Source organism: Onychostoma macrolepis, chromosome 13, assembly GCF_012432095.1.
Source record: "Onychostoma macrolepis isolate SWU-2019 chromosome 13, ASM1243209v1, whole genome shotgun sequence".
Classification (NCBI taxonomy): domain Eukaryota; kingdom Metazoa; phylum Chordata; class Actinopteri; order Cypriniformes; family Cyprinidae; genus Onychostoma; species Onychostoma macrolepis.
In genome coordinates this window covers 27,998,177-28,018,248 of record NC_081167.1, presented here as the reverse complement: position 1 = coordinate 28,018,248, position 20,072 = coordinate 27,998,177, and the positions used below count along the sequence as shown (strand labels likewise).

Sequence of the window (20,072 nt, the reverse complement as noted above, 5' to 3'; positions counted from 1 at the left end):
AAAAAAACATTCTAGTTTTTAAAAGATGTACAATAGCTTTAAACTGTTTTCCCTTTTGTTTCTCTTTTTTAAAAGTATGTTGAAATCTTAAATTTACTACAATTTTGGGCTTCATTTGGTAAAAATCAAGATCTTAGTTGGCTGTCACATAGTTTAGAGGACTGGAAAAAAATCATAAATGGCAGAAAGTCTCATGGGAGAGAGTTTGTCTCGTCACTCTGTTACACATAATCAAGAAATGAATTTGCTCATAATGGAATTGACACGAGGAGTTTATCACCTCATTAGAATTCAGAACAGCCCATATGGATTGAGTCCTAATGGGAGTGCTTAACTACACACCTGAGGCCCCGGACCCCTCACATTATATACACACGTGACCCCCGTCTCAGCTGTGTTTTGCTTGTCACTGAGCACTGAGCGGCTGACAGGAAGTGAGGTTTAACAGGATGTCACCGGGTCAGCGTTGCCGTCGGGAGAGCACCGCCTCTCTCTTAATTGAAGCCTCCCTGAGCAATATGTGCATGTGTTCCACAATATGTCCCCCAAATGCTTCCCAATCCCACTAATTGGGACCTTTGGTTCCCTAATTAACTCTGTCAGTCTGAATCTGGGGCCGCAGAAGGCGTTTTCATGTATTGATTAGATGATACCGCTATGTCACATTCAGAACAGATTGCAGAAGTATCATTGGGCACCATAAACACAAGAAGATTTAATGTAACCACTTACAGGCTGGACAGTTCAATCTCAGACAGATTTAATCTGTCTGTTACTATTTTAGTAACAAATACAGTTAATGGGGGAAAGGGTCAATGAAAATTGATAATTCTAAAAGTTCTGTCATTATTTACTTGTGCTTATGTTGTTCCAAACATGTATGATTTCTATATATACAAAAGAATCCAAACAAAACAAAACAAAACAACAAAAATGTTTCTATTCGTCAAACAATCTTGAGAAAAATCTGTCACAGTCTCCATAAAAAAAAATATTTTAAAAATTAATACATTTGTTTTCAACGTTGATAACAATATGAAATGTTTCTAGAGCAGCAAATCAGCTTATCAGAATGATTTCTGAAGGATCATGTGACACTGAAGACTGGAGCAATGATGCTGTAAATTCAGGTTTGCATTACAGGAATAAATTACAGTTTCAAATGTATTTTTAAAAAAACAGTAGTTTTAAATTGCAATAATATTTCACAATTTTCCTGTAGTTGTGAACAAATAAACGCTTTTTTTTTTTTTTTGGCATTTTTTGAATGCATATAGTGCATACTGCGTGCAGCTTTCGTAACCGAAATACTTTTAAGAAAAAACCTTAGAAAAACATTAAAAAAATTCTTAAAGAAAATATATTTATTTATAAAAGTCATTTTAACTTGTAATGGTATTTAACAATTTTACTTAATTTTCTGCTTTTATTTGATCAAAAATACAGTAAAAAAAAAAAAAAAAAAAACATTGAATGCTGTATGCAACATTGTTGAGCATAAGAGACTTCTTTCAAAAACATTGGAAAAAATATAGAAAAATGTAAAGTAGTTATTTTAAATGTAATAATATTTCAAAATATTATAGTTTTTATTGTAATTTTGAACAAATATGCATTTATTTGATTAAAAATACAGTACAAAATGTATTTATATTTCATGAGGCTTGATGAGAACATAAGAGACTTCTTTCAAAAAAAAAAACTATATATATATATATATATATATATATAGTTATTTTAAATTATAATATTTCATTACAATAATTATAATAATGTTTCACAATTTTACTGTTGTTACTGTATTTTTAAACAATTAAATACATTTATTTGATAAATATGGTATGGTAAAGACATTTTAAAAATCTTATTGTAAAAATATATGAATAAAACTGTTATTTTAAGTTACAATAATATTTTACAATATTACTGTTTTTGATTTTTAAAATAAAAAAAAAGTAATATTAGTGCATGGCATGAGAGACTCTTAAAAAAAAAAAAAAAATACTAGAAAACCTACATATGTTCATATGCTTGCCTATGTGTCCCTACCTTTCCCTAACAAGCATTCACATACAGATACATCCCCTGCTGTTATCTCTCTATGGACCGTTACCATCTGCCCCCAATCAGGAAACACCAGCTTTGCACAAGTCAATGTGTCTAATTATCCCTGTGCAGCAGGCCGGGCCACAGCTCCCAGTAATCCCCACAATGTGTTCAGCTTCCCATACCCACCTGTGCCTGGGACCTGGAGGGGGGGCCCCGACTCAGGGGGGCCGCAGGGACACGGGGACCCGCAGAGGGAGCTTCTTCTCCGGGCAGGATGGCAGCTGCCTCCCCCCGCTGGGACGTTCACCAGCTGACTGTGAGCAGGCCCCTGACAGGAGCTCTTTAGCGCTGTCAATGGGCCCATAAATAAGGAGCTAAGGGCCTTTGTGTTGCCGTTGGAGTGTCAGGGCCCTCTGCAGGCCGACCAGGCCGGTTACCGCATCGAGAAAAAAACACAAAAAGAGAGGGGCTGTGTTACGGGCTGCCCCCTGCGCCCTCTCTTTGTGCTCGAAGCGAGTGCTATTGTCTTCCTCCATTTAGGGTGAGAGAGAGAGGGAGGAGAGCAGAGGAGGAGAGGAGACACATCTCTTCATCTCTCCTCTGATCTTTCAGTTGTCTGTCCGGGATTCCTGCGAGGAGAAATGTGTATTTTTCACGCTTGATTTAGCTCTTGAGAAATACAGTCTCAAACTGCGTGCGTGTGTGTATAAAAGGATTTCGCACAAATGAAGATTTCAAGTACAAAACGCACTGGATTGCAGCATTTTGCATCCTGCGCACTAGCACTATTATGAAATACAATCTTAAAAATAAAGGTTCTTTATCGGCATCTATGGTTCAAATAAGAATATTTAACATTCATGCAACCTTTCCATTCCACAAAAGGCTCTTTATATTTTAAAATGTTGGTCACACTAAGAAAAATGGTTCTTTTAAGAACTGTTTACTGAAAGGTTCTTTGGGGAACCAAAAATGCTTCTTCTATAGCATCACTGCAAAAATACCCTTTTGGAACTGTTGTTTTTAAGAGTGTATGCTTCGGTATCAGTAATATAATGTCTAAAAACTGCACTCTTAAAAAAGAAAGGCTATTTATTTGCATTGATGGTTCCATGTAAAACATTTAACATCTATGGAACATTTCCATTCCACAGAAGGTTCTTTATAGTGGAAAAAAGTGCTTTAGATTTTTAAAATGTTCTTCACACTAAGAAAATAGTTTTTTCTATGACATCACTGCAAAAACCAGCTTTATTTTTTAAGAGTGTTGTACCATGGTGTGTTAAAGCAAAGAAGCCACTCAAGGCTGTGTGATTTCACCATGCAAAGAGCATAAAATCCACTCCTTCAATGATGTATTGCTTTGATTATGATAAAACATTAACGTTCCTAACAGCAGAATCTGTGCTATGTGCTTGATAAACACAAAAAATGTTCTCTCAGTTTGTAAAAACTAAAATTGTGTGCATATTAATGCAGTTAAAACGGAAGTCTAAAAAAGCAAAGCTTTCCACTAATAAACATTAAAATACACAGTTTCAAAGGTATCACCAAAAAGCATGCTTTTGTTCCTCTTTTTTAAGACACTTTGGATAAAAGCATCTGCTTAAATGAATAAATGTAAATAAAAGTAAAATAATACTGTACATGTTAATAAAATATTTCTGCTTTATTCTTGCCAAGGAATGCCTTGCTTGACTTCTATGGTGCATGTCTAGTGCATTAGGGTAAACTTGAACTGCAAGATGAGTCAAAATTCTGTTCAGAGGTCACTGACGGCATGCAACTGATGTTGGCTATAGAATTGCACTTGTTTAGAACTCACAACATTCTTTTTAATTCAGAATTTTAGTGCATGGTGAAGCCTTATGCATTTATATTACATGCATAAATTAAACACAGAGTAAATTTAGCATTTTTTACTTAATGAGTGCACACACTACCCTTCAAAATTTAGGGTTGGTAAGATTTTTTCATGTTTAAAGAAATATCTTCTGCTCACCAATGCTGCATTTATTTGATCACATATACAGTAAAAACAGTAATAATGTGAAATATTATTACAGTTTACGATAACTGCTTTCTATTTGAATATATTTTCAAATGTAATTTATTCCTGTGATGCAAAACTTAATTTTCAGAATCATTACTCCAGTCTTCAGTGTCACATGATCTTGAGAAATCATTCTAATTTGCTGATTTGCTGCTTAAGGAACATTTCTTACTATTATCAATATTGTAAATAGTTGTGCTGCTTCATATTTTAGTGGGAACCATGATACGTTTTATTCAGGATTCTTTACTGAATAGAAAGCTTAAAAGAACTGCTTTTATTCGAAATAGTAATCTTTTGAAACATTATAAATCTCTTTACTGTCACTTTTGATCAATTTAATGCATCCTTGTTGAATGAAAGTATCAATTTCTATAAATACAGAAACAGAACAGTGGAATTTGTACATTTTGTCACTTTTACTCTGAGTCCTGGTTTATTTCGGATTCCATTGTGTCCAATATTTCACACCTTCATTTCTAACATTGGTCATATCAGAAGATCCAAAAAGTCAAATGATTTCTCCAGCTAACAAATGATGGTGTGCACAGCTGTCAGAGCCTCTCATGAAAACGACTCCCAGCGAGGACGGCCTGAATATGATCACAGCTTTATTGGACAGTGACAAATCTTCCTGCACTAACATGAAAAGAATCGCTGGCCGTCCCCTGCGTGTGCTGCACAATGCTGACGCGCCAACCTGGCGACAGCTTGCGTCTCTCTCTCTCTGATTGATGGGTGAGAGTAGGCCCCGGGCTCCGAGCGGTCTGGCTGCCTTTCTTTTTCATACATTAACTAGTCTCGGTACAGATGGTTCAGTCCAAAGGCAGCGTTTTATAGCGGGCAGAAATGATGCCCGTGTTTGTTAGCATATGCTAAAAACATAAACATGGTGTGGGCAATATTGCAATAATGGTGCTGGATGAAAACATATGGACTCATTTTATATTCATATATATCATGAAACACATTGACACATACAAACACTGACACATGATTTCAGAACAGATGAGCAGCTGGCATTTTTATTTTTTATTTTAGCACCTCATTATTTCATATTTATATCAGCTTTATTTAAATTAATATGGGTTGAAATATATATTTTTTTATTATATTATTAATTGTATTCATATACTTATTCATATTAGTAATTGTTCTTGAATTATTTAATAGATTTCCAACAATTTCTTTAAGTAAAAAAGTTGTTAAATTTTATTTGAACAAGCAAGTAAATTAAGAACAAATGTCTTACTTGCAATGCCAGTCTGGCAATTTTAAAATAAATAATTTAAAAAGGTTTAACTTTAGTACAAATTTGATCTCCATTGAACTTCACCAGGGAGAAAAAAATAAATAAATAAAAATAATAAAATTATGGGTTAAAAATCTCCTGAGTAAAATGGTTCATTGTTTTCCATAGTAGCAAAGCATACTAGAGTAAATCAAATAAAATAGAATGAATATAACAAATAAAATAAAATAAAAACATTGACATTACAGAATTGTATATATAAAATGTATATATATTTTTTTATCATTCCATCATTATTCATTTTTATCTTTTGTGTAATCTTTAAATATTATTTATAATATATAAAAATTGTAAAATTGTTTTGATTGTGATTAAAAAATGTGTTGAACTTAAGTCAATAGATCTGCAAATATTCCTATATCTAAACTAGTAAAGCATGATGCTTGCAACACCAAGGTCATGGGTTTGAGCTTGAATGCACTTTAAGTCTCTTTTGCTCAAAGTTCCTCTCAAATACTTAACATGAATGCTTTTCCTTAAACTAGCTGCACTTCTTTGAAATATTACAGATTGTTTAAATGATCAAATGAAGACACTGAAAAATCAGGGTATTTTTCATTATAATAATAGACGTTTAATTTAAGAAACAAAACTATACGTTTTCAATTGCCATTTTGCTACAAAGAACATACAAGCACATATGTTCATACAGTGACTATTCAAAAACGCTATATAACAGTACAAAACATTCTTTGATATAAAAATAGCAGCAGCTTGTTAGAAAAGAAATTATGTACAGGACATTTACAAAGTTTACAACACATCTAGAAACACATCCAAATGCTTTCAGTTCTTCTTGAGTCCGTATTTTAACCTTGGCCTACTTCAGCCTGGAGCCTGGGCCTCGCCTGAGTCACTTCCCCATTGAGAGGCTGTGCAGGCTGGCTGTGGAAGCAGGAAGAGGCTGGCAAAGGGAGCAGGGACAAGGCATGCCGGGAAAATGCCTGTAGCCGCTGGAAAGATGCAGAGGGTCCTTCAGCAGGGTGTGAAGAGGTGGAGCAGGGAAACCCAGATACCCAGCCGAGGGTGGAGAATGAGGGGCTTGGGCCACCATAGGTGTTGAGGTGTGCTGGGAAGTGCTGCCCACCAAAGAGTGCAGAGACGGGGCAAGCGAGAGCAGCGGCAACTGGGATGCCGTAGCAGCCGAAGTTGGTTGTAGAACCCGTCTAGCCGAGTGACCCTGACTGCTGGCTCCATAAACATCACCTACTAGCTTCTTCATCTCCTCCAGAGAGCTGGACAGCATGAGGATGTAGTTTCTGGCGAGAAGCAGGGTGGAGATTTTGGACAGCTTGCGTACAGATGGGCCCTGAGCGTAGGGCATCACCTCTCGGAGCCCATCCATGGCCTGGTTGAGGTCATGCATGCGTTTGCGCTCTCGGCTGTTCACTTTAAGTCGTAGATCTTGCAGGTCATCATTGGAGAGATCGGCTCGTGTGCGGTTCTTTCCACCGGATCCGGAGTTCAGTGGTGTTTTTTCAGACCTGGGCTGCCCCGTTTCTCTATCTGCGCAGTAAGCTTGAAACACCTTGTTGGAGAAAAAGCTGGAGTCCACAGCCAGCTCGGGTGAAGAAGACCGACTGCATGTGGAACTTGCATCAGAATCCATCTTAAAGTTGTTTCCACAAAGTCTTGGTTGAGAACTTGCAATCTTCTCAAGAACAATCCACAAAGTTTAAGACGAAGCTTCTTTCTCTGAGAACTCGTATGTCTGCAGAAGGAATGAGTGTGTGCGTGTGTGTGAGAACACTGAGAGGGCTGTATTTATACTCCTCAGCATCACAAAGACACAATGAGACGCATAATGTGACATTAGGCTCAGAGCCAATGACAGAGGGGCCACACTTTCACCCCCACACACCCCTTCCCTGCCCCAATAGCATTGTATACACCCCACCTCCACAAAACACACATATGCACACTGACATACAAACTGCAACAGCTAGGATGCACATGTATGTGAAAAACACTTGGACCTAGCGTTTCTAATGGTTATGGTTCGCATATGATCTAAATGAAGTAAAATATAGTGATGTGATTACAAGTCACATATACTGTATAGGCTTTATTCTTTCTAAAGAATGTGTTAGGATGGTCTGTTAACAGCTTAAGAGCATCATAATGAATCTCAACATAAATTCAGGCCACATTTTACTCTAAAATCCAGTGGGAGGAGAAAAATGTAAATGTCTGCAGAGAATGTAAAATAAATAACAACAATAATAATATATTAATATAATATAATAAAACTACTTTTTGGAGCATGACAAAAAATAATATTATATCATACTTATAATCTGAAAAAATATTTTTTTAATTTTATTAAAAAGTATTTATTTATTCATCATGGGAATATTTGGTAACACTTTAAAATAAGGTCCCATTATTTAACTTTAGTTCATGTATTAACTAAAACTAACTAACAATGAGCAACTCATTTGCTACAGTATTTTATTAACATTTGTTAAAGCTAGGTAATTTTAAGTAAAACTGTTCATTTTTATTTCATGCTAGCTCAGGTGCATTAGATAATATTACCAGACACAACTTTTCATTTTAGTAATGTGTCAGTAAGTCGAAGTAATGTAGTTAGCTTATGTTAAACAACGGAACCTCATTGTAAAGTGTTTGTTATATTGCCTTTATATTATGAATATTTATAATTTTAGGGCATTATTTTTTTCATTATTTAAGAACTATTTTTATATTTATAATATAATTTAAGACAAATTGCTTGTTGTATTCCTCATTTGTAGGTCACTTTGGATAAACGCATCTAATAAATGGTTCAATGTAAATGTAATATGCTGTATTTTTTTTGATAATTAATTAGGATCACCACTGAGAATAACAAAAGTTACCAAATAAATAAATAAATATGTATATATATATATAATATTGCTGAATAAAAATAAAAATGTAATGCCCTAAATTAAATGTGAAAAAAAAAGTTTCTATGTAATCTATACAAACCGTTTATTGGTTTGATATTGAGGTGACCTGGTCATGTTCATTTGCCGAGATATCTATCTGCCTCTCTTTCTCTGTGAGCTTTGTAAACTTGATGGTTTAAGGACAGTCTATGTAGACTTTAACTTGGCAGGCTGAATTCCATTAGACACTATGGAGTGTGAAGTGCCTGTGAAAAGCCCCTGTGGAGAGCAGAGGAGGAGCAGTGAAGAAAGAGAGAGTATTACTATAACACATTACTATACTGTTTTTACTATAACTGCTTTTACAGGAGTCATTAACATCTCCATCACACTCTCAAAACACACACACTGTAACTACACAAAACTACATCACTCACATTATGACCCATGAGCTGCAGAGGAGCCCAATGTGATGTGGTACAGCCAAAGATTTTATTGTTATCTTCAACTAAAACTATTAAACTGTTTTGTTCATTGAAATTAAGCTGGGAAAAAAAGTAATTTACAATTATTAACTGGAAGTAAATTAACTCTAGAACTAAACTAAAACTGAATTAAAAACAAACTAATTAAAAAAATAATAATAATAAAAAAAAAAAAAAAAAAAAATGATGAGCACAAATCAAAATTACAGAAAAATTAAATAATGTTTTAAAACTATAAATATACTAAAATAACACAGCTATTTGTTTTCCCTGTTAAACAAAGCTTACTTAAAGCTGCAGTCCATAACTTTTTTTGTGTTCAAAATGTACAAAATGTATATAATAAGCGAGTACACCATGAATCCATTTTCCAAACTGTGTTTTTGGCTTGTCCTGAATCACTACGGTACACCTTTAATAAGTGTTTATATTCAGACTATTTCGGGTAGGTACCGCTGCGGAGTAACCCGGTAACTTCGTGATTCGTCTAAGACATAAACAGAGAGAAGTAGCTCCGGCAACAATGTTGCTCCGCAAGACACACGCACTTCTGTTTATTAACCGCTACAGTGCCAAAAGTTACGGACTGCAAGCTTTTTAAAAAAAAGTTTTTCACTCAGGTGGCTTTGCTTTTTAAATAACCTGTCTCAGTCTATACCAATGGATTCAGGTTGAAAATTTGCTGAAAAGTCAGCTTTGCGTCACAGGAGTAAATGACATTTTCCAATACATTTAAACAGAAAACTATTATTTTAAATTGTAATAATATTTCCACAATATTACTGTTTTTACAGTATTTATTATTATTATTATTTTTTTTTAATCAAATAAATGCAGCCTTGAGGAGGCTTATTTCAAAAGCAAACTTTTAATAAACTTCAGGCCACTGGAGCTTAGCAGATGTGGTCATTATTATTTGTCATTGTATGGAACAGATTCTTCTAAATTCTAAATCTTCTTTGGAAGGCATGAGAATAAATAAATAATGACCATTTGTGGTTGAACTATCCCTTTAACTACAACACTATAGAAAGCAATGAGTAAAGGCGGAGAAAGCAGAGAGAAAGCATAAGATATAAACCAAAAAGATGCTAGAAAACCAATAAATGAGAGCACCTCAAGCCACTGTGACAGCAGCTGCCTCTCTCTGGGCTGAAGTGTGTGTTGTGTTGTCTTGTCATGAGTGAAGAACATATGGGGTTTTGGCATGTTATAGGCTCAGAGCCAGAAGAACCGCAGATCTTTGACTGGACTAACAGCGTTCATCACTAATGAGAGCAGACCATGAAAAACCCTCTCAGATATCGAACAGCAGTTATGCGTGGATTAATTAGGCATAATGCTGGTAACTATGCAGTTGAAATATTAAGTACTGTTTACAGTTGACGAGTTTGGGGTCAGTACGATTTTAAATTAATTAATACTTTTATGCAGCAAGGATTAAACATGTATCACAGTTTCCACAAAAATATTGGGTATGACAACTGTTTTCAACTTTGTTACTAAGTTTCTTGAGCAGCAAATCGATTTCTGAAGTATCACTGAAGATTGGAGTAACGATGCTGAAAATTCAGCTTTGCATCACAGGAATAAATTACATTTTAAAATATATTACAATAGAAAATAGATATTTTGAATTCTAATAATATTTCAAAATTGTACTGTATTTTTGAACAAATAAATGTATTTATTTAATCGAAAATAAAGTAAAAATATCATGCTGCATGCAATAATAATATTTCACAATGTTACTTTTTACTGCATTTTTGATTAAATAAATGCAGCCTTGAGCATAAGAAATGTTTTTCAAAAACAATAAAAAATATTTCCGACCCCAAACCTTTGAGCAGTAGTGTATATTTAAAAAATATATTAAAAAAAAAAAAAAAAAATATATATATATATATATATATATATATATATGAAATGTGTGTGTGTGTGTGTCCACTCCATATTGTATACTGGTAAAAACTGAATGCTGCATTCAAAATTGTATCCAAAAACACTGTTTTACATAAAACTGAACAATTAAATCATTATGTACTCACACTCATGTTGTTCCACTCATGTACATTTTAATTTACTCAGCTCTTTTCCAATTAACAATAGGCTAATTAATATGGAGATATTGTCCTGTCAAGCTCCAAAAAAGGGATATAAAACATACGAGTGTCCTGTATGGTTTGTGCACTTCATTATATTATGCAAGTCAACTTTTAAATTGTTCACTGATGATCTTGTCATGGTCTTTGACATGCAGTAAAACTGAAATATGGACTGCTTTTAAGATGAGCATGAGTCGTATGTTGCCAATTAAAGATTTTCATGAGAATATGCATGAAAAACATCTCTACCATTCATCTCAAAGTATTCATCAATGGATGATGTGTTCAAATGTCCATCTGTGTGTGTGCTTATGAATACATGAGGGTGTTTAAGAGCTTCATTCTCATTCATGTGTTTACTTTATCCACAGGCCACACAGCAAGAAAATACAGGAGAGAAAGAGGCCGAATGCAAGCTCATGAATGGATGAAAGAGTATCTCTTCGCTCCTCTGCCTCTTTTATGCTTAATCTGTGTGTCTTTAACTTGGAATTAAAGTGTTTGACTTTCCTAAGCTGCTGTTAAAGACCCGTGTGTATGACAGAGAGACGGTGTGTGTGAATTGTCAGTGTTCAGGTGAGCAGAAAATGAGAGCATTATCACAGCCGTATGTGTGTAGTCTCAACAGATCAGTGAGGATTAGAGCTGAGAGCGAACTGAGCTCAAACACACACACACACACACACACACACTCGTTTCAGAGATCTTAAGCTGCTGAGACAGAGAAATCCAGCCTCAATGGTGCTTAGAGACATTCAGTGAACATTCAATCACATCTAATCACCAATAGAGTTACAGTTAAATAAATTATTCTGACTTACCATTACAAAACATATGAGAAAACCTAAAACCTATGCTTTGAATTGAGTTTAATGGTGATTTTTCCTGACTATTCTATACATTTCACAGTTTACAGATTGTTTTAAATAAAGAATATGCCGTTTTAAAACAAGTTATAAATATATTGGTGATTTGCAATTGCTGAGTTATTGTGACAAGAAACACCAAAAACATCTTCATTTAGAAAATTATACACAAGAAGTTAAGAAAAAACATGGAAACCAAAATATCTATGAATATTTATATTTTTTTATTGACCGATCTGTACCTTAAATTGAAAATGAGGACTTTTATAGACGTCATAATAAAGTGACAAGAAGTTTTCAGAATTTTTTATTATTCATTTTAAAACTAATTTGTAAAATCGCTACAAAAGCTCTTCCTGAAAATATTTAAAATAATAACTATAATGCAACAGATAATAATTATGTAACTAAAAACTATTGTAAAAGCACAGATTTAATATTTACAAACAAACAGATAGAACGATAGATAACCAGATAGCTAGATAGATCTATAGATAAAAAAGTGCTGCAAATATATAAAAATATATATATTTAAAGTAATTTTAACAATATTTGCATTTCATTTTTTGACGTTTTATTTATTTTACTTTTTTTTCAGATTATATATTTTAAATATTTATATATTTATATTTATTTATTTAGATTTGAACAACCATTTAGAAATATATAAAGTGAAAACTGTATGATGTAATACAAAGTAATTTTATAAAAGTCTTACAGAAAAGAAGGTAGGAGTTATATAGAAAGAGAGAGAGAGAGTGTGTGTGTGTGTGTGTGTGTAGGTGGGTGGTTGTGCAGCACATTGAGGAGTTAGTGATTTATTAACTTCACCCTCTTGAAACAATGACATTAACTAAACTACATCATGACAAGCACAGTGTGAACGGCCCCGAGCTTTTTATGACCGTTACTAACAAGCCCAATAACTTTCCCTAACAGAGAGAGGGGAGCTAAAGTGTGTCAGCAGGCGTCTGTTATAAAAGCTTCATCTCATTTGTGCTGCTGCAACATCATAAATTACAGCCCAACTAGAACAGTGAAAGAGAAAAGAAGAGAAAAGAAGAGAAGAGGAGAGGGAATGATTTGCCAGAGGCAGAAAACAAGAGAGGGGGTGAACGAGGGAAAGTAGACCTGCTCTTTGATCGCTGTCTGATATCGTGCTGCTTTTATCCTCAAGAGATGCAAAGAATCACTGCTGCAAACCTGGAAGAAAAGAAGAATCACAAATGAGATTATCTTTCATATCTCCGTTGTTACTCTTAAACAGCAATGAGATGAAGTGAAGACTTTTGTCGAAATCTCCAAATGGTTCTCCTGAGAAAAGGATGGCAATAGTCTCACATATGTCTCAAAAGAGATCTTAACATCTCAAACTGTGCTCAGGTTTGGCAAGTTATGAAAGTCTGCTGTCAAAAGTTAGAGATTAACAGCTTTACCTCAAATCGTTTTGTCAAATCCTTAAAGGACCAAATGATCTGAGCTGCTAATAAAATTATGAAAATGTACTCTTACCATATGTCAATTATTGACTTTTTTCCCCCTCCTATATAGAACCAAACAGGATTTTACTAGAACCTTTTAATTTTTTTCCTATATTTTATTTCATTTAATTGAAAGAAATTAATACTTTAATTTACTTAACAAAATATTTATATTTCAAATAAATGCTGTTCTTTCAAACTTTGTAAAGAAAGATAGTTTTTCTGAAAAAAAAAAAGTTTTACTGTTTCCACAAAAAACATGAAGCAGAACAACTGTTTTCAACATTAATGATAAGAAACATTCCTTTTTTCAGCAGCAAATCATATTAGAATGATTTCTGAAGGACCATGTGACACTGAAGACTGGAACTCAAAAATTCAGGTTTGATCAAAGGAACAAATTACATTCTAAAATATATTCAAATAGAAAATGCTTATTTTTAATTGTAATAATATATATTTTTTTTAAATACTGTATTTTTGATCAAATAAATACATCCCTGGTGAACATAAGAGACTTCTTTAGGTAAGGGTAAATTCTGATGTAATATTTGACTTTAGCCTTAGAATTTCTATTATGACAACATTCAAGATAATCATTTGTAAAGTAGCATTATCATTCTCACACCAAATGTCCAAAAGTACACATTTCTATGGTTCACGCACACATGCACACACACTTAGAGACGGCTTAACAAAACATCTGTAACAAATTCTTCTCAGCTGATCTGTGTGTTTAAACATCATGAAGTGGCTTTGAATCCAAATGAAGAGATCAATACACACACACGCACACACACACACACACACACACACACACACACATGCACAGCAGTGCTGGAAACACACAGATGGCCATGCTTACAATGAGTGCAGACTGTGTTAACCTCCAACACACACGCACACAAACACTCGACAGAAGGAGAGAGAGAAAGAAAGGCGCACCACATTATCACCTCTCAAAAAGACTGCATAAACACCCAAATGAGAAATGAAAAAAAAAAAAAACACAAAAAACCCCCAGAGAAAATAAATGTATTTATTTATTTATTTTCAGTAATAATATTATATCCAATAAGTAATAATAAAACAATAATATAATGTATAAAAGAATTTCTAACAAAATAATGTTGATATAATAATAACCTCAATTTTATTAAGAAATATATATATTTTTTTGTACAGAAAACTATTTCATTATTTAAATTAATATATACATAAATAAAAAGCTAGTTAGTCTACAACTAATTCCAAGAATGTAAGCTGAAGCCTTTCAGACCATGAAAAACAATAGATATAAAAAGCATCCAAACTTGTGACTGCTAGTGCATATTTTTCCATCTTGTCATTATCATTGATCATTTTTAATGTGCCTGACGAAACCCTTAAACCTGATGAGTTCACTTTAGTTCTGAAACACAAATCTGAAATTTCTTGAGACTGAATTTACAGTGTAAAATGTCTAGAGTGAAAAAAGAAAAACACTTTTGAGTTTTACGTTTCAATTCATTCACGGTCTGAATAAGAGCTCAGTGTAACTTCATTAAAGTCATATAAGCCAATACGCTCGATTATGTGGCACTAATGAATCTGATCCCCTCAGAAAAGAGCTCACACACACTTCTCTCTGTCTCTCTGTGTCGTTAATCATCCTCAAATGAGACTTCAGTACAGTGGCCACCAACTCAGGCCTCTTTGTGCGCCGTGACCTCTGGGTCAACGACGAGTGACTGAAAGCAGGCCTGTCACTGTCCACGGACAAAGCAAACAGTCCGCACACACTCCACACATGGGCCACTGTAGCCCACGGCAACCACAGGATGGACACATGGCACAAGACCCCTCACAGATGGGACCTGTGTGTGAGGAGGGGGTTGTCATGGTGAAGGAGCACAAGCAAAGGTAACCAGTTAAAAGGCAACTGACGACCACAGATGTAACTAGATGGTGTAAAAGACAGAATTGGGATGAAACCTGTCAAGAACATGCCTGGCTCATAATTCACCAAGAATACAAAAGAACAAAAAACAAGGAATTATATTTTGTTATATAAATGCATAGTCAAATTAGCTTTTTTGCTCTTTTGTTTTGCCATTTTTTTTTTGCCTATTAGTAGTAGAGAACAATAAATGTGTGTGTGTTGGGGGGCATTTACAAACCAGTCATTGACGATCTTTATACAGACAAACTCATTAAATTAAAGCACACACACACACACACACACACACACACACACACACATATACTGTGTATATTCTGCACACATACATGAACATAAATGTTTCTATTATATCAACAAAACCTGTTGTTATATTATTTAAATTGTTAATATATATAAATTTGTATGTATAATGTATATATTACAATTTAAATAATCTGCATTTATTTGATCCAAAATTACAGCAAATTAATAATGTGAAGTAGTTTTACTATTTAAAATAACTACTTTCTATTTGAATATATTTTAAAATGAAATTTATTCCTGTGACCAAAGATAATTTTATTTAGCATAATTACTCCATTTCATTACTCCATCCTTCAGAAATCATTCTAATATGCTGATTTGCTGTTCACGAAACATTGTTATTGTTATTATTATTATAAATATTTAAAACATATTTGAACATATATCAATATTTGAATAGAAAGATCCAAAAATCAGCATTTATCTGAAATAAAAAGCCTTTGTAACATTATACACTATACCATTCAAAAGCTTGAGTCAGTATATATATATATATATATATATATAATTTTATTTATTTTATTTTTTTGGGGGTTATAGAAATTATAACTTTTATTTAGCAAGGATGCTTTAAACTGATCAAAATACATTTGATAAAGACATTTATAATTTTACAAAAGATTAATATTTCAGATAAATGCTGTTCTTCTGAACTGTCTATTCAACAAAGAAACCTGAACAAATTCAGTACTCAACTGTTTTATTCATAATAATAATAATAATAATAATAAAATGTTTTTGAGCAGCATATCGGAATATTAGAAGGATTTCTGTAGGAATCATGTGACTGGAGTAATGATACAAAAAATTCAGCTTTGAAATCACAGGAATAAATTACATTTTAAAATATATTCAAATACAAAATGTTTTCTTAAATACTGTTGCAAAGATATTTCAAAATGTTACTGTTTTACTGCTCTACTTTGGATCAAGTAAATGCAGGCTTTTACTTCTTCAAAAAATATTAAAAATGTTACTGTTCAAAAACTTTTGACTGGTAGTGTATATATAAACAATCATAGAATACATTTTATTTATATTACAGTAATGACATATAAATAACAAACACCACAGAGAATAATTGCAAGAGGGTGTTACAAAAAAAAGAAAAAGGAAAAAAAGAAGAAATTATGGTTAAATCTACATTTCTTTGTATAAAAATGCCATTTTTTAAATGACACATCTGTATTCACCACTGACTTCTACAAATTTTTCAGAAGACATCAGATTTGTTAATGTGAGAGTTATTGACAGTTACTTGAACAATACACCCTAACCTACCCGGACAGCAAGCAGTGTCGGCCCAGATCCGCCCACATCTGGCCCACATCTGGCCCGCATGGATTTCACGTGGGCCAGATGTGGGCGGATCTGGGCCGACACTATGTTGCTGTCTGGGTAAAAATAAAAATATGAATGAAAATAAAATGAATGATAATCTTCAAACTTAAAGGCTAATCTATTTTTATTTTATTTTTTTCATTCCAAGAATTTTGTATGCCGACCTTTCCTTTCCAAGCTAGAAACATCAAATGACAGTTTGATTGATATACATTTACTTGCTTACACATGGAGCAATGATGTCCATCATTATAGCTAATCATTGAAAGTCAATGTAAGATGTTGCCCCGTTCCTTTTCAGTTAAAATCTTACGACAGGGTGAAATAAAGTCTAAAATAAAGCCCGATTATGCTGGTTAAAGTGCTAATGATGAACTCCTGAATGTCTCCGTAGGTCACGCGGTTCACAATACAGCAGCCACATCTGATCAAAGACATCAGAATGAAGCGTGACTGACGTTCACGGGGGAGAGAAAGTCAAGAGATGCTTCAGAAATACCAGTTTCCTCTCCATTTCTGTCTGTTTTGCAATAAAACCAAAGAAATAACTGAAAGTGAATAAGGTCGACAACTCACACAAAGCCAGAGGAAATCTAATGCTCTTGCAAATGCTAATTTTATAGGGCACCAATTAAGGAGAGTTGTTTTATGGCACTTTTTCAAGAAAACAAAACCTGTGCCCCAGCCCCTCCCCGGCGGACCGTGTGGTGTCCAGCCTCTAATTGGACGGCTCCTTCTGTGTCCGCTCACACACACACATTGTGGAAATGAGCCGCTGTCTGTTTGTTGTCCCTTTCACACACAAGACACGTTTATCACTGTCACAGGCTCACTGAGGGTGTGTATGTGTGTGTGTGTGTGTGTGTTTCGGTCCAATCTGTTGTGTTTTAGGATTTTTTTCTGTACATTGTGCTCTTGCACGTGTTGTCCTGGCGTGTGCTGCAGTCATAGATCTCAACGTCTCATTCGGACCTGACAGCTGTGAGTGTATGTGAGTGTGTGTATATGAGTTAAAGTGAAGTGCTGTGGTGATGCCAGGGTGAGATGTTAACTAGACAATGATGTGTAGGTTGCAGGACCTTTAATGTTTAACTAACTTGTGGAGTGTGTCTCTTTGAAGAACTGGAAACATAATGGTTTAAATCATCTTTGACTGGTTTGTAAATGCTTTTGAAAGTCACACGTCCTTGATTACACCATTTAGTGTTCACATTTACTTGGTAATAGGCACAAACACATCAAAAAACAATAAATGCACACACACACACACACACACACATTTTAAAATAACTGTTGAGTAACTGCAAAGATGTAGATGAGTTTGTTTCTTCATCAGATTTAGAGAAATGTAGCATTCTATCACTTGCTCACCAATGGATTCTCTGCAGTGAATGGGTGCCGTCAGAATGAGAGTCCAAACAGCTGATAAAAACATCACAATAATCCACAAAGAATCCATAAGATTCCAGTCTATCAATTAATGACTTGTGAAGTGAGAAGCTGCGTGTTTGTAAGAAACAAATCTATCAAGATGTTTTAAGTACTTCAAACCATTGCTTCAGGCTAAAATATGAGTCCTCTATCCATGATATTGCTTTCTCCAGGGAAAACTTTGCCTTGCCTGAATGAGGAGAAAAATGTGCCCAGATCAAGCACCTAAACATTTTTAAACAAATATGTTGATGGATTTTAATGTGAGAGGACAACAGGAGATGGACTTTTTCACTGAAGGAAGTGTTATTATGGACTCATATTTTGGACAGAAGCGATGGTTTCAAGTTAAAATGCCTTAATGATGGCACTCATCAGCTAATAGGATTAAAGTACCAGCGATGATGTGATAGAGAGGTCACAGAGAGAGGACTGAAGTCATTCATATTCGCATACTCGAGGAAAGTGAGGAACAGGAGCGGTAGAGTGTAGGTGGACCGGCATTGTGATGCGTTCTGTCTCAGCTCCGCCTCCTGCAGATCTCTTTGATGCTGAAGAGTTCAGAACGTTACTGCATCTCCTCAGAGGTCACCGCGCTGTGAACCCCAAAAGCACTCGCTTGGGGGCCCCGCAGGAGCCGGAGGCCAAACTTTTGTTCCTAAAGAAAATAAACATGCCGTCAGGACGAGAACGGGGAAGGTCTTGCAGAGATTAAAACAAATAGAACAGGAAAAGAGTGGGCCCAGGTATTAACATGGGGTCAGATCAGCTTGCAAATGAGATGGGAAAATACACACTGCATAACTGAAGTGTGGATGCATATATAGGCAGAAGAGTTATGTGTGAATTCCCAAACACAGAAAGTATTTAGACACTTGCATCAATGTCTGAATTCCACTGCATTAGAAGATAAAATGTCAAGCAAAACATTTTCTAATAGGAAGTTTGTTGGGTTTAAAATAAAGTAAAAATAAATATACTTTCCAGAATGATACATAACCACACATCTGTGAACATAAATAGCCTACATCCATTAAAATCACTAAAACACCAGTTGTTTGGTTAACACTGAGAAAATGCTTTCGGGGGACAAACTGTGTGTATATGTATTTTCTCAACTATAAGGAGGAAGAATAATGTGTAAAATTAATTGGTAATCTATCTGCAACTTTACACAGCTTTGTGTAACTATATTTAACAAATAGCATCTCATCGGCAATACAGAGGTATTAAGAACTCTAATGACTTATATTAAACACTGCGATGACTTATAGTCTATACATGATTTTTTTTTTTTTCTTATTTACCATTCTACTGATTTCGAAAAAGTTTCCAAAGAAAAAAAAGAAATGTAGCTCACCTTTAGACACAACACTCATCATGTTCTGCCCTCTAGTGGTAGTCTGATGTACTGCATCAATCTGTGTCACAGAGAAACTAAAGCAACTAAGAACAAAATTATGAACAAAATCTATGTTTTTGTTTGCATTGCATGCATATGTCATAAAAACAAATCAACCGAACAGGGTGGGAATAATGGTTAGCCTTTCCTCACTGACTGATTGCGAGTCAGTTTACTTATATGATAACATGAGTTTACAGCAAGTGTTAACTTATAGATAACTTGAAATATCATTAAACCAATTTATGTAGCCAAATACAATATATTGTTCTACTGACAAACCAAGAAACACCACAAAGCATCGCACAACTGCTAATGTCAACTGCTCACTAAATGCTCACTAAAGTTTGTACTGTTGTTTTCCCTCCAATATGACGTCACTTCCTGGAGGATGGCGTGGAGTTTGTCAGATTTCAGATTTATTTACCT

At 34.4% G+C, this 20,072-nt stretch overlaps 1 protein-coding gene across 1 annotated transcript; it reads right to left on the bottom strand.

The window, feature by feature from the left end:
• Positions 1-6,267: 6,267 nt before the first annotated feature.
• On the bottom strand, positions 6,268-7,063 carry olig4 (oligodendrocyte transcription factor 4). The gene has a single exon (XM_058796319.1). It carries the CDS (start codon positions 7,021-7,023, stop codon positions 6,268-6,270), a length of 756 nt encoding a protein of 251 aa, XP_058652302.1. The 5' UTR covers positions 7,024-7,063.
• Between the last annotated feature and the right edge of the window lie 13,009 nt (positions 7,064-20,072).